This window comes from Cyprinodon variegatus, unplaced genomic scaffold, assembly GCF_000732505.1.
Source record: "Cyprinodon variegatus isolate N-32 unplaced genomic scaffold, C_variegatus-1.0 Scaffold175, whole genome shotgun sequence".
In the NCBI taxonomy this organism is placed as follows: domain Eukaryota; kingdom Metazoa; phylum Chordata; class Actinopteri; order Cyprinodontiformes; family Cyprinodontidae; genus Cyprinodon; species Cyprinodon variegatus.
Window position 1 is genome coordinate 944,401 of NW_015150628.1, and position 16,742 is coordinate 961,142.

The window sequence follows — 16,742 nt, forward strand, 5'->3', positions numbered from 1 at the left end:
TCCTATCACTCAGTACCCATGAACTGGCCCCCAGACTTGAAAGGTTGGTGGCCCTTGTTCTAGAAGTTTCAGGGAGAAAGCTGCAAACTGACAATGAATAAAATCCAGGGAAGGTTCTAAAAAAGCACTGGAACAAAGATAAGAGAAATTAATCAAGAGTTAAAAACTGAATCATATAAAACGAGGCCTACAGGATATTTGTGACTTTAAATATAAGATCTTATTTACTTTAAAAGTTAGATTTCTTCACAAAGATATATTAACATCTTTATCGTCTGTTCTGTAAGGTTCCACAGACGAGGAGTGGCTGTGAGTTTTCTGCTGTAGAGTGTCCCCCAGAAGGTTTGTAAGAGTTAATACTACTTTTCTAAACATTTGGTTTCTTTTTAGTTTGCTCTAGGTTGTGGTTTAGAATGTTTATGATCATTTAAATATCCATGATTGAGTAATATGTAAAAAAACAACCTTGAAAAAGTAAGGTAGCGCTTTAGGAAATGTAAAATTATCTACCATTTTTCAGTGTGTGGGTGAGGCTCTGAAGAAGTCTTAAAACTGAAAAGGACATTTTGAAATTCTGGTTCTCTTTAAAAGACAGTGTAACCTGTAATTTAAATTAATCTAATCCCCTTTTATTTTTCTACCATCTTTAGTTGTAAAAATCTTCATTTTAATAATTTTTCTTCCCCAAAGTTGAGAAGAAAAGAGACAGGCATTTAGCAAGGAAGTGTTTGGAAAAACACAAAGACAGTGAAGAGCTTCTGGAAACATCAGTAACTGAGGATAGTGGAGAACTAATAGAAAATGAAAGAGCAGACATGGCGGCAGACCCCTCTCCCAGACAACAACCTTCTGAGGAAGAAATCGGCGAATCATTGAGTGAGTTCAGAAACCAAATGCTGCTTTTTTCTGTAAAAGCTTTCAAATTTGAGGCACTAAAAGAATTTTAACTTGCAGGACTTTCTGCTTCACCTTTGAATTTACCTGGTCAGAGAAAATGTGACAATCACACAGCTGTAAGCAGTTTAGACCATGTGGATTCTCAAAAATTATGCATGAACAGGTAAATTCCAGCCATCTCTGATCAACTAAATAACTTAACACATTTCAACTGTCTTATTTTGTTTTTCTTTCCTCCAATAAGCATCCGAGGCTCAGACCATGCTTATCTCCAAGGTCAGCAGGAGGTCTCATCCTCAGGGCTCCTAACAGGTTCTGATTTGGACACAATGAATTTGGATCAACTGCAAAGAGAAACGCTAAAAGTGCAGCTGGAAGTTTTAAGCCTACAAAAGGAATATTACACTTTGAAGCTAAAGAAATTAAAAAGTTAGAATGGGATCTGATTGTCTCCATACAACAGAAGAATAGATGCAGGATTTGGTTTGTTTGATTGGCAGAGAAAGACATAATGTCAGAAAAGTAACACTGGTTTAACCTGAAGTTTTTCTATCTAGCAGAAAAAAAAACACACACTCGAGTTAATACAGTGTAGCTTTTTAGTGTAAAACATATTGATTAAACACATTTTTTCTTTTTTGTACATGTGCACCACCATGTGGGCCAAACATAACTAGGACTCAAATATTCCAGTAATGACTTCATAATACCATTATTATTTCAACTTAATGTTGTGGAAGCGTTTTACTGAACTTGTATGCTGGAAAACTGTAAGCAAATCTGACAGCTTGAATTATTTGTCATATCATTGTCACATCAGTCATTTGGTTGATGCGTGAGGGTATTCCCAGATGGCCAATTGATCCTTAAACATATTTAGGGGCGACAGTGGTGTTGGACATGGAGTTTGCCCTGAAATCGAAGGGTTGACGGTTCAAGCCCCAGCTCTGACTTTCATTGTCGTTGTGTCCTTAGGCAAGACACTTCACCTGCATTGTCTACTGATGGTGGTCAGAGGGCCAGGTGGCGCCAGTGTACGGCAGCCCCGCTTCTGTCAGTTAACCCCAGGGCAGCTGTGGCTACAGTGTAGCTTGCCACCGTGAGTGTGTTCGTGAATGGGTGAATGAATGTAGTGTAAAGCGCTTTGGTCAAGTCTCCTGACTTGAAATAAGGCGCTATATAAGTACAAGCCATTTACCATATTTATAAAAAAAAAAGAAGAGAAAAACTAAAGAAAACTTTCTAGGAGACATCGTACACTCAACTAGCACTCAGGTTATAAAAGTGATTGCTTGATGGATGCATTTCCAGTGGTCTGCTGTCATTTCAGCCTCAGGATCCAGAGGCTAGTTGAGAAAGTGAGAATGATTTCACAAACCAATGTGCTCACATTTAAAACTCTTAAAAATAAACAGTGTTATTAATTATTTTTTGCCTTGTAGACCATTTATTCAGTAAAAACCATGTCCTTTCGCAGCAAAACAATGTTAATTCCACCCTTTTGATCTTTAAACTCAAAATTCTCTTGTTTGGCTGTGACACCATCCTGGAGAGAAACATCACCTGTGCTGTTGGCATCTGTTTTTCCACTGTAGTCCTGTTTCTCTGACCGTTACTGCTTGGATGTGCTCTCTTCATCCTTTGACATGGGAGTTGGCTTGGAGCTCGTCTGCCTGGCTTTGTTTTTCCTGGACGGGGCGCCTTTTTAAAAGGAAGAAACCTCTCCACTGTTTCTACAAGCATGCTTAGTGTGAGGGATTGCATTCGAGTCAATGAGTCAATGCAATCAACTGGTTTTCCTTTGATAGACAACTTTGAATCAATTTGAATGTATGATCTGGTTGAACTGTAAAGTGCCTTGAGTTGATATGTGTTTTGAATTGTTGCTATAGAAATAAACTGGATTGAATTGAATTCAACATATAGTGGAGAATTTTCATGAATTTTTTAAAAGACCTGCCCTTTCCACTTGAACAAAATCCATGTGCAAAAACCTGAACCCGTGACCGAGAGGGAACGTCTATTAAACGTGTGCACGAGCATATGCATGAGCCCCTTTCTCTTCGTGCAGGCTCTGTTTAAAAGTTGCTGTTTGCATCGTTCATACAAGCTTTCCAAAAGTAGATTTGCAAATTTTCCACTATGTCACACTCACGACCAGTAAGTGAAAATGGGGACGAACATGTAGAACGGCCTTATATAAACATATCACCAGAATGATTGAGAATTAGGAAGACCACTTAATTTGATGATCCCCCTGGAAAAAGAACATCCTCCACTCTACACAGTTTTATACACATTTAAAACATTTTTTGGAGCTTACTACGCTCCTGTGTTTCACTTCACCAACAAAGTATGCATACAAAGTATGCAGCTATAACCCTGAGATTACTACTTGTTGAGTAAGCATGCAGCCTTATGACCATACGCGAAAATCCGTCTACAGCTCTATTGCTTCAGATTCCGCATGGTTTTAGTTTTTAATGAATCGACATGCCACATGAAGTTGGGATCTGGTAGTTTTAAACAATTCTGAAGCCTCAGCTGTACTCCTTGCGGATCTAGGATTTTGAGAAGGTACCGGCCAACAGTTCTTTGGGACACCACCAAGCCAGCTGGAATGCATTCAGATGCATTAATTTATAACCATGAAGCATCCCGTGCTGGTTTAATTGTTCCTGCAGGAAAAGTGCGATTTCCAGCAAGTAAGAGTAGAGTGGGCTTGTTTGCCTTAACAATTCTCAGGACTTACTGCGTATTGCTGATAAACTAAAACAAATTCCATCCACATTGAGGTATTTCCTAGTGTGGTATACCTAAAATGAAATAAAAGCATATTAAATCCGACCACCCATCCATTGTTCATGTCTCATGTAGCGTAGCTCTGCAATGACTGTCCTTCCTGATCTCCTAAATATTACATGTTGTCTTATAATTATGAGATCTTATTTCATAATTACGAGATTGGTATATCGTAATTATGAGGTCTTATCTCGTTGTTACGAGATAAAATGCTTTCAAATCCACAGAGAGGAAGCTAGACCCATAAATCCAAATGTCTTGAATTTAGGTCTGAAAACCTTAAAGTACGTCAGATATGTTATTTTTAGTCATTGATTCTTCATATCTGAAACAAAAATTATGACCATTAGCAATCGGATTACGGAGATCTGAAATGCATTTTTAGACGATCAGAATGTTTATTTTAGATAGGAGGACGTCATTTGTCCTAGTAAAAATTACATTTCAGATATCTGAAATGTTCATTTTAGATAGGAGGAATACTATTAAAGATATCTGAAATACCAACAAATATATGTTAAAACAACCACCTGAAATAATTAAAGATTTGTAGATATCTGAAATGTAGTTCTTACTAATACGTATTTGATTCCAGATAACTTAAAATTTAATTTCTACTGGTAGAAATGTAATTAGTGATATTTATAATACAGGGCCGTAACCAGGATTTTTGAAATACAGAGGTCAAATATTGCGATAAATCTTACTTGACAAAAAAACTTTCTAATATGGTGACTTTTTAAAATATATTTTGGAAACAAGAATAAAGAGAGTTAAATCAGGTGAAGTGTCTTGCCCAAGGACACAACGACACTGAACCGTCAATCCTTGGATTTCAGGGCAAACTCCTACATCCAACGCCACTGTCGCCCTACACATCATTGTTACTATTATTATTATTATAACTATTATTGTTGTTATTAGTATTGCATTATTATTTCTACTAATATTATTGTCAACATCATCACCGTGCATTTGCATGGCCCACTAAATGAATCAAATGACCTGCAATAATATATCACAAGACGGCGCTCCAGCACATCTAATGGAAGGTGGAAATGTGAAGTCTTAGTAGTCTTAGCTGAGTATGTTCTTGTGTGCAGTTACGGTTTCTTCTTCTGCTATCCACTTGCTCAAGGCAATGGTAATCAGACCTGTTTGATTGTCTCTTGAATAAATAAACCAGAAATAGCTGAAGCAGAAATCTTAATTCTTCATTATGCACCATGAGCAACACAACTAGGCTAACCTCAAATACAATATTGTACATGGGCTGTTTGATTATATTATTTTGCCCAGTGTGTATCAATAGTTTTGAAATGGCTTTAGCAGAAATCTTTATTCATACATAACCTCAAGAACAATGTTGTTAGTTGCTGTTTGATCATATTATTTAGCTCCGTTTTGAAATAGCCAAAGCAGAACTCTGTATTCTTGATAATGCAACATGAGCAACACAACTAGGCTACCTCAAGAAAAATGTAATACAATTTCATTCTATTATTATCCCCCGTGTGCATCAATAGTTTTAAGTAGGCTCCGACTGTAAAACGAAATTCTAGTGACAGTTGCTTGAAATGCTTGCTGAGGACGATGAGATTCCTATTTCTAGCCGTGCTTTGAATGATATATTTACTGGCGAAATGAACTCACCTCTTTCTTTCTTTCTTTTCCTCTGACCTGTTGGTGTTCCAAAGCTGAGTTTAGTTTGTTTCAGCATAGATTTCTTTAATAATATTTTATCTTAATTAATTTATCTTGCACCATCATCTTTCATTCCACCACTAACAACTGATAGCCTATTCTATGTCATGGTGTTCAGAGCGTGGGTAGCTGACTTTCGCGAAGGAGTTGCGTAATATAGGATGACCAGATTTTGGTTTCCTAAAAGGAGGACACTTTTTTTGGTGGGAGGGGTCCTGCTGGGCCGGACTGGGCCGTCAGCTCTGGGGCTGGCGGGGAGAAGCACGGGTCCGCTGAAGTCCAGGCTACCGTCACCACCAGGGTGAAAGTTGGTGGGGACACTTGGGTGGTGGCTCAAGTGTCCCCTCAAGTGTGATTCATGGATAATCGAAATACTATTTCATTCTCTCAAAAAAAAAAATATGTGAGCAAACTTGCCTGTTCCACAGCATAAGTGGGTGGTGTGCACCAAATCGTAAAACATAGCACATCTTCTGTAGCAGTTACAGAAACAGAGGAACTGACCAATGTGATAGACAATTATAGTCTGATTGAGTTTTATTTTAGCCGTTGGATAAGCTACAAAGAGAATCTGATCAGCCTGGCTTTGCAAGGATTTCTCATTAGTGTGGCATTTAAATAGAATATTGACCGCCAGGTCTGAATGATGACCAGATGTGTTGCTGTGTGCAGGACTGGGTTGTAAAATAACACCTGCTGCTGTTTAATTGGCATTTGTCTTCAAGTCATCAAGACAAAGTGCAACGTGATCCATAGTATCCTATAGGCAGCCACAATCTTTAACAGTGTGGCAGATATGTGTAAGTTACAGCTAGAGGAGAAAAAGAAAAGAGTGGACCTTCTCTTTTAGAATGAACAGCTTTGAAATGACAGAGGAAGAAAAAAACACCAGCTTCAAACACCACAGAGGGAATTCTAGATTACTAACTAGAGCCGAGTTTCATCAGACCTCAAGCGATCAGAGTTTACTTCCATCTGCAGCAGCGCTTTATGCGTCATTACATTGATTCTCTTACTCTTTTGTAAAGTTACTGTTTGTAAACTCTTTCTTCATCATTCACAGCAGCAGTGAGCTCTGGCTCTGTCTTGACCAGAGGTAATTTCTCCTCTGTATCTCTTTGAACTATGCAGGTAACCTCAAAGCACATATTTACACATGCTGACTGTGTAAGAAGATGCTTTGTTTGAGGGTCTGGATGGACGTACCGTATATAGACTTTGTTCTGCACTGTCTTTAACCCAATAGTGCTAGGCCCGACCCTTAAAGTCTTAGGGAAGCGGCTGTTCCAGCCACTGCTTTTACGAATTCTCCAGAGTGGTGCCTGACTTTACACGAGTTAATAAAGTGAATGTGATTGGTCGTTTAACAAAGGGGTGGGATTGTTGTAGGGAAGGCTCGCAAGCACATTTGGTTGTGGCACGTTTGTCGGAAGCATCTTAGTTTTTATTTTTTTATTTCACTTAAAGTGAACAATAACATATAAAATATACAGATGAACAAATATGCCAGGGGGTATAATAATATAATCACAATAAACAAGTACAATCAGGAGGAAAGAGAAACAAACTTACAAACATATGTGTTTAGGAGTGTCATATATATACATATGTATATAAACACATATACATTCATGTACAAATACACATGTCTTCTATGTCAATAAATTGTCCAGAACTTTGATTTGGGAACAGATTGAAATGTTTTTTTTTGTGCCTTTTGGTGAGAAGAGAGTACTAAAGTATTGTTTAAGTCTAATTAGATAAACATTAAAGTCTGGATTTTCTTTTAGAAATGTACATTTATGCAAGAAGATAATTACCAGATTGAAAAAGGAAAGGTTTGGGAAACATTTTAGTTTGCAGCTGAAAACCAACGTTTTCCCAATGAAGTTATAAATCTTTTAAAATATTTGAATCCACATAGTTACAAAAGTGTTGCCAGAGTATGAACACAACCAAAACAAATGTGTAACACATTCTGGAAGAAGATCTCAAAAAGTGCAGTTCACAATAATATCAGTTTTATTTATTTTTTTAAGTAGTGTTTGGCAGGTTTAAATCCTGTGAATGAGTTTGAATAAAACTTCCTTCACCTTGTTAGAGAGGAGATATTGATTAGGTAGCAGCCAAGTATGTTTCCAGGATACAGCAGCTACCAGACGGTTCCGATATGGTACAACAGCAGGAACAGACGCCACCTCTTTCTGAAAGAGGGATCTGATTGACTTATTGTTCTTATGAAGAGAGAAGGTGAGACATATTTTGCCCACAGGAGAGTCCATGGGAGTCAGAGGAGATGAAGAAGAACCGAGTCTTGGCCTTTGTCTGAATAACATGCAGATCCTAGTTGAAACAGCACCGAAAACCTTTGCATATTCTCCATAAGAAATAGGAAGGTTAAATTTAGACAGAAATCCCTCTTAACTCAATGAAGTGCCACTGTTGTCGGACAGCTGATCAACCAGAATATTATCATGACTGAACCATGGATCCAGAAACAGTGATTTTCTCTTGTAGAGGATGTCCTTATTGTTTCAAATGAAATACAGATGAGGCAAAAAGTTGTGCTTGTAGATAAATGTCCATGACTAAAAAGCCTGGCAGTGCAAATTAGAGCATTTGATAGGAATTGTATGTACATCAAAATCGCAAACCAAGAAAATGGTTAAACCCGCAAGTTTTGAAAATACATGATAAGGGATATTATTTCATATATTATTTGAGATGTGAAGAACTGGTGAATCCAATTTATCTTGAAAGTGTTATTTAAGGTAGAGAAAAATAAACAGTTAAGCCCTCCATTTTCATATAAGTTAATTAAGATAGAGTTTCGATTGTAATCCTATTCTAACAAACAAAGATAAAGAGCAATTTATCAATTTCTTTATCAAGATCTAAAGCCGGAGCAGCATAAGTGAGCATAGAGATGCCGTCTGCCTTACTAAGAAGAACACGACCTCGTAGTGAAAGATCCCTTACAAACCACTGATTAAATTTCTTTTTTGCTTTTAGAATTAAAGCATCAAAATTTAAGAATCTACGATTTTTTTTTTGTTCTTTTGTGAAGGTTATGCCTAAATAAACAGCCTCAGTTTTAACTGGAATACATTCCATCATTAACTGCCATGATCTCACATTTTTTGAGATTCAAATGCAGACCAGAAGCTTTTGAGAAATTATTTAATACCTGGATTGCTAATGCAATTCAATTTGATTCTTGTCCTTTTAGAACAGGGTAGTTTCATCAGCTAGTTGTGTTAAGGTAAGTTCTTTTTCAGCAACAGTTAACCCCTTTAGAGAACTGGCTTTAATAAGATCTGCTAGAAGCTGAGCTACCAAAAGCAACAGGTAGGTGGAGACCGATTAAATCTTGGAGAGGAGCCATTCCTTAATTTGATAGAGCTGTTGTTATTTTGACAGAGTTTTGATAGTCGATATAAAGAGCTTTCCAAATCCAAATTTTTCTAGACTGAAATATAAAACCCTGTTCTAAAGTGTCAAAAGTCATATAGAAGTCCAAAAATAAAATAAATCCATCATCAGAAACAAAATCAGGATAATCTAAGATATCAAGAGCACGTCTTATGTTGTTTGTGATATGCCGATTTTTCATAAATCCTGATTGAGTTTCGTCAATGATTTAAGGAAGAATTGATTTTAATCTTTTAGCAATTACTAAGGCTAATATTTTATAGTCGGTATTAAGTAGGCAAATAGGTCGCCAATCATCAAGCAGTAAAGGATCCTTGTTAGGTTTTGGTATAAGGGTGGTTAAGCCTTCAGTAAGAGTTGTAGGCAAAGTGACATTTGTAATACTTTCATTAAAGACCTCTAATAAAAAAGGGGCAAGGTCATTAGAAAAATGTTTATAGAATTCGTCACTTAGACCATTGGTTCCAGGGGATTTGTTTGTTTTGCGATGTGCAATACCATCAAAACTTTCATGAACGGTGAACGGAGAGCGTTTCTGGTCAATCTTAGAAATCAGTTTCACTATTAAATTATTCAATAAGGAATCAATTTAGGCTTTTTAGATGTTGGAACGATACAGCTTTTCATAAAATGAGCAACAGTATTTAGTGATATGATCAGGATCATCAGTTGGAAAGTTGTTAATTTTTAGTCTGCATATAGAACTATTAACGGCATTATGATCTTCAAGATTGAAAAAGTAATGTGTATTTTGTTCTCCTTCCAACCATTTTCTTCTTGATCTCACGAATGCACCTTTACTTTTATTAATGTACAGTCACTTAAACTAGAGGGATTTGGATGAGACAGCTCAACAAATCTGAAAATTATATTATTTTCTTCTGCTCTAATAATTTCGACCCTATTACTACTAAATCTGACCAGATTGAAATTAAGTTCCCAATTAAGACTATAGCGAACATCTACATAGGATTTAGACCACTACTGGTTGAGTAGTGTAGATATGTTTGCAGAGACTCCTTTACATTGCAGTAAAGAATTGTTCATTTTCCAGTATGATGGTGAGCAAAAAGACTGTTTTTTGTCTGAAAATTTCAAATCAATTTAATAGCTTTATGGTTAATAAGGAGAGGAGTAGGAAGTATCTTAACGGTTACATCCTCCTTGTTTACTTTATTTGATATTAACCAGAAATCAATTCTAGACATTCTTGTTGACGATTTATTATTCCAAGTGAATAAACAGTCATGAGGATGGATAGCTCTCCAGATATCAGTCAAGTTGAATTGTTGACAGTTGAATTAGAGGCATTACGTTTGTTAGGAGGCAATTTATCAAGATCGCCATCAAGCACGGTATTAAAATCCCCTCGCATGATAATTATAGCTTTGGGGAATTCATTTAACCATATTGGAAAAAAAAATCTTGAATGCGTGAAACAGTTTATCATTCTCTCGTTTGTTGTTATAACCATAAATATTTGTACAAATGAAGTCATAGTATTTAAAAGTAAGAACTTGACAGATATAGTGCCCCATTAGGTCATATTCAGAGGCAATAATATTCCCTTTAGGTCTATTCTTTAATGTCATAACTGCTGCAGAATGCTCAGAAACATGAGAAAACCAAATAGGATTTCCACATTGGGAATTCCAAAAATGAACATAGGTAACAGCTGAATGAGGCAAAGAAACATAAATCAGAACTAACATTTTTGGCAAATAGAAACAACGGTTTCCTTTTTAACATATTACGCATCGCCCTGGCATTAAGAGAAATAAATGAAAGATATAACATTTAAAGAGCGCTCGCTCAAAGAAGGTGTATAGTAACACGAACATCATGGACCAGCACCTTATTAAGGAACTAAATATTATGTGGCATTAAAATATCCACTCTTGGAATAATAAAATAAACCGAACAGGATATCTAAACTCCAGACTACTCCTCCTCTGGACAAAAGTTGCAGGGATCTCCACGCCGTTGATGAAACCACCTCTGAAATATGCTGATTTGCCCTCTTCCCGAGCTTTTTGGATGGAAGGCCATAGTTTCTGTCGGAGGTCGTGGTCTTTTTGTACAGATCTTTAGTAAAACGGACACCATTCTTTTAAAGAAAGTCATTGCTTTTAGCTGCTTTCCATATGTAATCTCGATACCTTCTGGGGACAAAACGAATGATAATAGGATGAGAGCTGCCGGTGAGCTTTTTCCCAAAAGATTAGCAACATCAATTAAAATCTAAAGCCTCTCTTTCTCTCTCAGTAAAACTTCTTGGCAGACCTGGGTCACCAACGCCACACCAACATCTTCTCCATCTCAGGGACCCTGTGAAGTCTCAGGTTCCATCGGCATAATGCTCCAGTTTGTTAACATGAATCGAACAGGCTGTGGTGTTTTTTTTCATAGAGCTCTACACGTTTTTCCATGTAGTAAACCTTCTTCTTAAAGAGTGCATCACTTCTTGTGGTGATCAAGTTATTAAGCATAGTAGTAGCATCTTCAGTGTTTAGATTGCTCGTTGTTTGAGGGATACTAGGAGAAGGTTTCTTGGCAGCTGGGGACTTACTTGGTGTTCCTCATCAGCGTCTGTTTGTAGCTCCGTGCCTCTGTAATTGTAGTCGTCAGTAGCAGGCAAGGTAGCTGTGAGCAACTTGTGCTCATTAAGTCTTTTCTGGGCAGCTTTTTGCATTTTCTTTCAAGAGGAGTAGTAAAACGTGATAGGAAGGAATTTTGTCACAAACTCTTATTTGGGGAATCTAGAAAATAATTGCCATTTAACGTTCTGGTACTGAGAACACGATGCAGTATGTCTTACACTTTCGCCATCTTCCCCTGAAGCGTCTTGCTAACCAGTGTGAAACTTAGTGCTAGTATGTTCCCGATGGGAAATTACATTGGGACCAAGTAGCACTTAGCAACAACACTGTCAAGGAACGCTATGGACAGCGGAAACATGCAAGAGAAGGAAAGTTTTCTGTCGGATGTCATCGGTGAATCTCCTCTGTCATACATTTTTTATTTAGAGGAGGAAAGCGGGGACCAAGATGTAGAAGAGGACGCCAGTGCGGCAGAAGCTTGGTTTGGTGTAGAAGGCTTACAGCAGTACATGTTTGAGCCCTTGCCTCGCAACGCTGCCAGTTCTGTTAGCTCTACGCCTGCCGAAGACACAGACGTCCATCCCCATAAACACTGGGACAGAACTCAATGGGAAAGGAAATGATTCTTATTTCAACTGTTGCATATATTAGCTGCAACATAAGAATCAAGATGCTATGACCGAAAAAACTTGATTGACCAATGATATATGATTGCCCAAATTTAGGTGTACAAGCTGACATATGATTAACTGGCCTGCATAAGATAACGAAAACCCCCCCGACAGATTTAAAACAATATTTTTTTTTTTATTTAAATTTTCTAACTTTTGGGAGAATATCATCTGACAAAAAGTACATTTATATACAAGTTTAAGCCAGAATGATTTGACATTTAAATATTATTCGCTATGGCTATAAAGTTCTGAACCCCACTGGTTTCTATAACGGCTCCCTTTTCAGAGGCATAGGCCAGTGTCGGGTATTGCAGGCCAACAACGACCTCAACAGTTCCCCATTACTAAGGGGTGGACATGTTTCTTAAGCCATAACAAGGCTTTTGTTGGGCTACTCTATAAAGCTTGGAACACAGCGCTAATTCAGACATTTTGAATTGAGAAAGTTTCCTGGATGGGATGCGAAATGTCTTCAAATAAAGTCCAGTTTTTTTTTTTTTTTTTACTTTTTAAACTTTTTTGGACTTCAAAATACACATTAGAAAGAGTTGATGGAACCAGACCTACTGGAACAGGTATTTTTACTAAGTAGTTTTTAAACAAATATTCCTTCCATAGCTGCTACCTAAATGCTTTTTAGTTCCCTTTTGGGTTCTAACATCTACCCTAGCAATCTTCTGAAAGGCTAAATATTATGAAGAATGTGACACAGAAATTTGCCTGTGTAAATTAATATCTAAACAGAACAAACCTTAACAAATGGTTAAGGTTTTTATTTTACACAAAGTTATTAACAGTGAGTTAAAACACTGCAGGAAGGTTTTACCCTTTGACCTTTAAGCTGGTAATAAACCTTCCTGACCATCAGACTGACCATGTTTAGAGTTATCTACTTTCCCAGCAGATTACCAGCTGCCATCTAATCCATGATGCTACATTGAAATGGAGAGATTGGAGCCCAATCTAATCCAAACAACTGTTAGGATTTTATGCTTACTGACACCACCAGTCTGTGCAGCCAACTTCAAGCATTCATTAAAGAGTCCGTTGGTCTGTCCTGTACTGTTATTGTGTGGTCAGTATTCATCTTTGAGGAAGAGTCTAATCTTATCTTAAACTAATTAGTCTGCAGCTTTAAAAAATGACTTGATGATTAAAAAAACAAACAATCCAGCTGTTGCTTCTAGGATTAAACATCAAGGAGACAGCTCATGTGCAGCCTGTATAGCCTTGGGGAACACTGGCAGAACATAAAAAAATAAATCCAATACAGTGTTCCAGCAACAAAGGCCCAAAGCATACAGTATGTTATAAGTAGAGAATTAAATCAAAAAAAGAAACCTAATTTGGTGAAATCTTTAAAAAATGCTCACATGATTTAGCCAAGGAAAAAAAAGAAAAAAGACCAACATATCCAGTGAAATACAAACCAAAAACTTTGACGTCTTAAATTGTAACACAGGCAAAACCCCCCAAAAAACTAACACAACAAAACTAAATCAGCTAAAGTACTACTTTTTTTTTATCTTTAAAATATATGGCTAAACTTTTTGCTAACAACAACAGTATGAAAAAAAAATAAATAAATAAAATTGAACTGTTAATGAGGCTCTGGCAGGGTGGTTTCCCACCCCTGCATATAAAGAGAATTCTCACACGCGAACATTGGGTGTTCCCAAGAGAAACAACTTTGAGTTCATCAAAGATATACATTTTTCACCAGTCAGATAAAATCATTTCAAAACAGCTGTCTCTGCCGTTCACGGCATTAGGGAGTCTTAAACACCTTAAAGGGCATGTATCTATATTTCACCCTTGTCTAGTGTTAGGAGGCAACCGCTCCCTTCATCTCAATCCCAACTCCTCACATAACTCCAGCATAGAGACAGGTTCAAGGTTACTTCTATTTGACTGAGGGAAGGCACAGTGTAATATCTCATCTCACAATAATCAAATCTCGTCATCACTTGACAAGCTATGTGTGTTGTGCGAGACGGAGAAGCGTTGGGGAAATTGCTTCATGTTGCTGTAGTCTGATTATTAAATGTTGCTGAAAATGAAGCTTTAAGATGAGCTCCACTTTAATACTATGTATGGCCTGCCAATTACCAAGCCACATTAGAGCTGCAATCCACAAGCATAAATGCTTGTATCTGACCTGTTGTATTTAATAGTGTTGCACCGAAATCAATATCAGGGGTCCCCGATACTGCACTAAAATTGTGATATCGGTATCAGAGAGTACCAACAAATAGGGCACCGATACCATTTTGAGAGCCAGAACTTTATTCAACCATTGTCACCAATTCCAGGTAGGCAATCAACATTTCTTCTGGATTCACTTTGTGTTAGTCTTTCTCACTAACGTAGGCAGCTTGACAAAAACATGATGGCAATTATTTTACATCCAAGTAGTATGCAGTTCTTCATGTATACACATCGGCTGATACTGCACAGCCAGATATTGGGTCTGCACATGCCTGATGTTTTTTGGGCTTTTTTTTTTGCATGTTTCTGTGGCAATGTCACAGTGTCCGAATGAGCCTGGGAAACTACTAGTGTTTGAAGTGGTGCTAGTTCCTCTCATTTGGACAGAGTCTTTCTGAAAATTACCCGTGTTCGTCTTCGTATGAACGGGCCGGGAACCACTGCAGCTTTACTTGCAGAGATGGGAAAAGTACTCACTTTCCGTACTTGAGTAAAAGTACAGATACTTGTGTTAAAAAATACTCTGGTAAAAGTGGAAGTACTGATTAAACTTCTTTACTCAAGTAAAAGTAACAAAGTACAGGCTTGTAAATTTACTTAAAGTATAAAAGTAAAAGTAGAAACCACTTTTTTCATGCCGTTGCCTACATTTTAAATGGATGTCTGCCAATAGGACTAGATCTCCGTTTTGTTCATTTTGAATCATCTCGTCGTCCATGCTACTATGCTAACGCCACCGCCACCAAGCTGCAATGATTTGCCGCCAATGAATACCGCCGAATCTGTCGATTCATCTTGTAGTGGTGCGTCAAATGCAACGTAGATTCCCATCCAATTAGATTGAATTTGGTATTGATGACGTGAAAAATAATAACGGTAACTCCGTTGAAATGATTCAAAACTAAAGTAACGAGACAATTTTTTAAAATGTAAGGAGTAGAAGTAAAAAGTCGCCATAAAAATAAGTAGTAAAGCAAAAATATCAGAAAAATCTACTTGAGTACAGTAACGAAGTATTTGTACTTCGTTACTTCCCATCTCTGCTTACTTGACACAGAATACATTCAATCCCATTCTCTGCAGGATAATCTTCCATAGGACATCAAAAAGTAATTGCTGTGATATTGCCTCTGAACTGTAAAGTTAACTTCCCTTAAAGTTTTGTTTCCTGTTTATTTGTGGCAGAGATAATTAAAGGAACAGCACCAGTCTTCTGTTTAGGGTTTGATCACAACTGATTCCTCTGAAATCCTAAAGCTCCTTTTTGCCAAAAGCATGTTCAGATAGTATTGGTTACTAATAAGAACAAATTTGAATCTGCTAGATCTTTTATATAAAGATGTGAAAGAACAAAACAGAGCAGTAAAAGACCAAAATGCTTTTTAATGCAGACAAATGTTACAATCCAAATCTCAAATGTTTATATTTTTACATTCTTATTTACAGATGAATCAGAGCAGCAGGGTCATTCTGAATGAACCATTCCCTACTCAGCCATGTTCTCTTCTTCATCATCCTTTTCCATCTCCTCCTCCTCTTCCTCCTCCTCGTCATCTTCATCAAAGTATTTATCCTCAGCATCTCTGCTGACAATGTCCAGGTTGTCATAGTCAGGGTTATCATCCACCTCACTGCAACATACAAAATTCAGTTATTATATATATTTAAAAGGAAGGCTCAAGCCTATTTAAATCAAATATTATAGGATGCATTGTTATTCTGTAATCCAATAAAAAAGGGAATTTTGTAGATCGTACTGAAGCGCTATAACTGAAGGTTTTGATGATTATAGCTCACAGTTGAATTAAAACCAGACATCAGTTTCTTAAAAAAATTCAAATTAACAATAAAAAATGTAAACATTTCGGCAGACTGCAAATATTCCCAAATACTACACAGGATATCCAGTTCATGCTTGGCCATAATATGTTTGATTCATAGGACCACTACTTTAAGGGAATCAGCCTGATGTTCTGCTGAAGTCCAGGTTATACCAGTAGTTCCCACTGTGACATCCACACTGCTGGGTCTGGATTCTCTCATCCTCCTGTCATCAACAAATATCCCAGACGTGTCCATTTGCTGTGACATCTGCTTGAAGCTGCAGATGGTAATCTAGTATTTCTTATTGCTAATGCATCCATTTTCATTTTTTCTTTGCTCTAAACCAGAGGTCACATATTAGCAGACCGTGGTCCGGATCCGGACCCACCTGCTGGCTAATCCGGACCCAACCTGATTTAAAACATTTATAAATTACTGCATGGTGTCCGATGGCAGTGTCTAATTTCACTTGCAGTGCTTCTACTGTTTCTACGGTAAAGCCCTCCAGAGTGTCCAGCACCAGGCTACATGTCATACAAATTAGCCAATGAGCTGCTGTCATTCTGGGTTGCTGCTGCTGCTACTTTTAGACACAGCAAGC

General features: G+C 37.4%; 1 protein-coding gene and 1 long non-coding RNA gene across 2 annotated transcripts in view; one reads left to right on the forward strand and one right to left on the reverse strand.

Annotated features, from left to right (window-relative positions):
* Positions 1 to 325: 325 nt before the first annotated feature.
* LOC107087173 lies at positions 326 to 1,804 on the forward strand. Its single transcript, XR_001481337.1, has 3 exons — positions 326 to 876; positions 955 to 1,060; positions 1,142 to 1,804. It is a non-coding gene; the product is annotated as an uncharacterized LOC107087173 (long non-coding RNA).
* A 13,871-nt stretch (positions 1,805 to 15,675) lies between these two features.
* Positions 15,676 to 16,742, reverse strand: part of ccdc97 (coiled-coil domain containing 97) — a 12,551-nt gene continuing 11,484 nt past the window's right edge. The window contains exon 7 of the mRNA XM_015378571.1: positions 15,676 to 15,948. Within this exon, the coding sequence (XP_015234057.1) occupies positions 15,804 to 15,948 (145 nt within the window). The 3' untranslated portion in view covers positions 15,676 to 15,803. The remainder of the gene's footprint in view (positions 15,949 to 16,742) is intronic.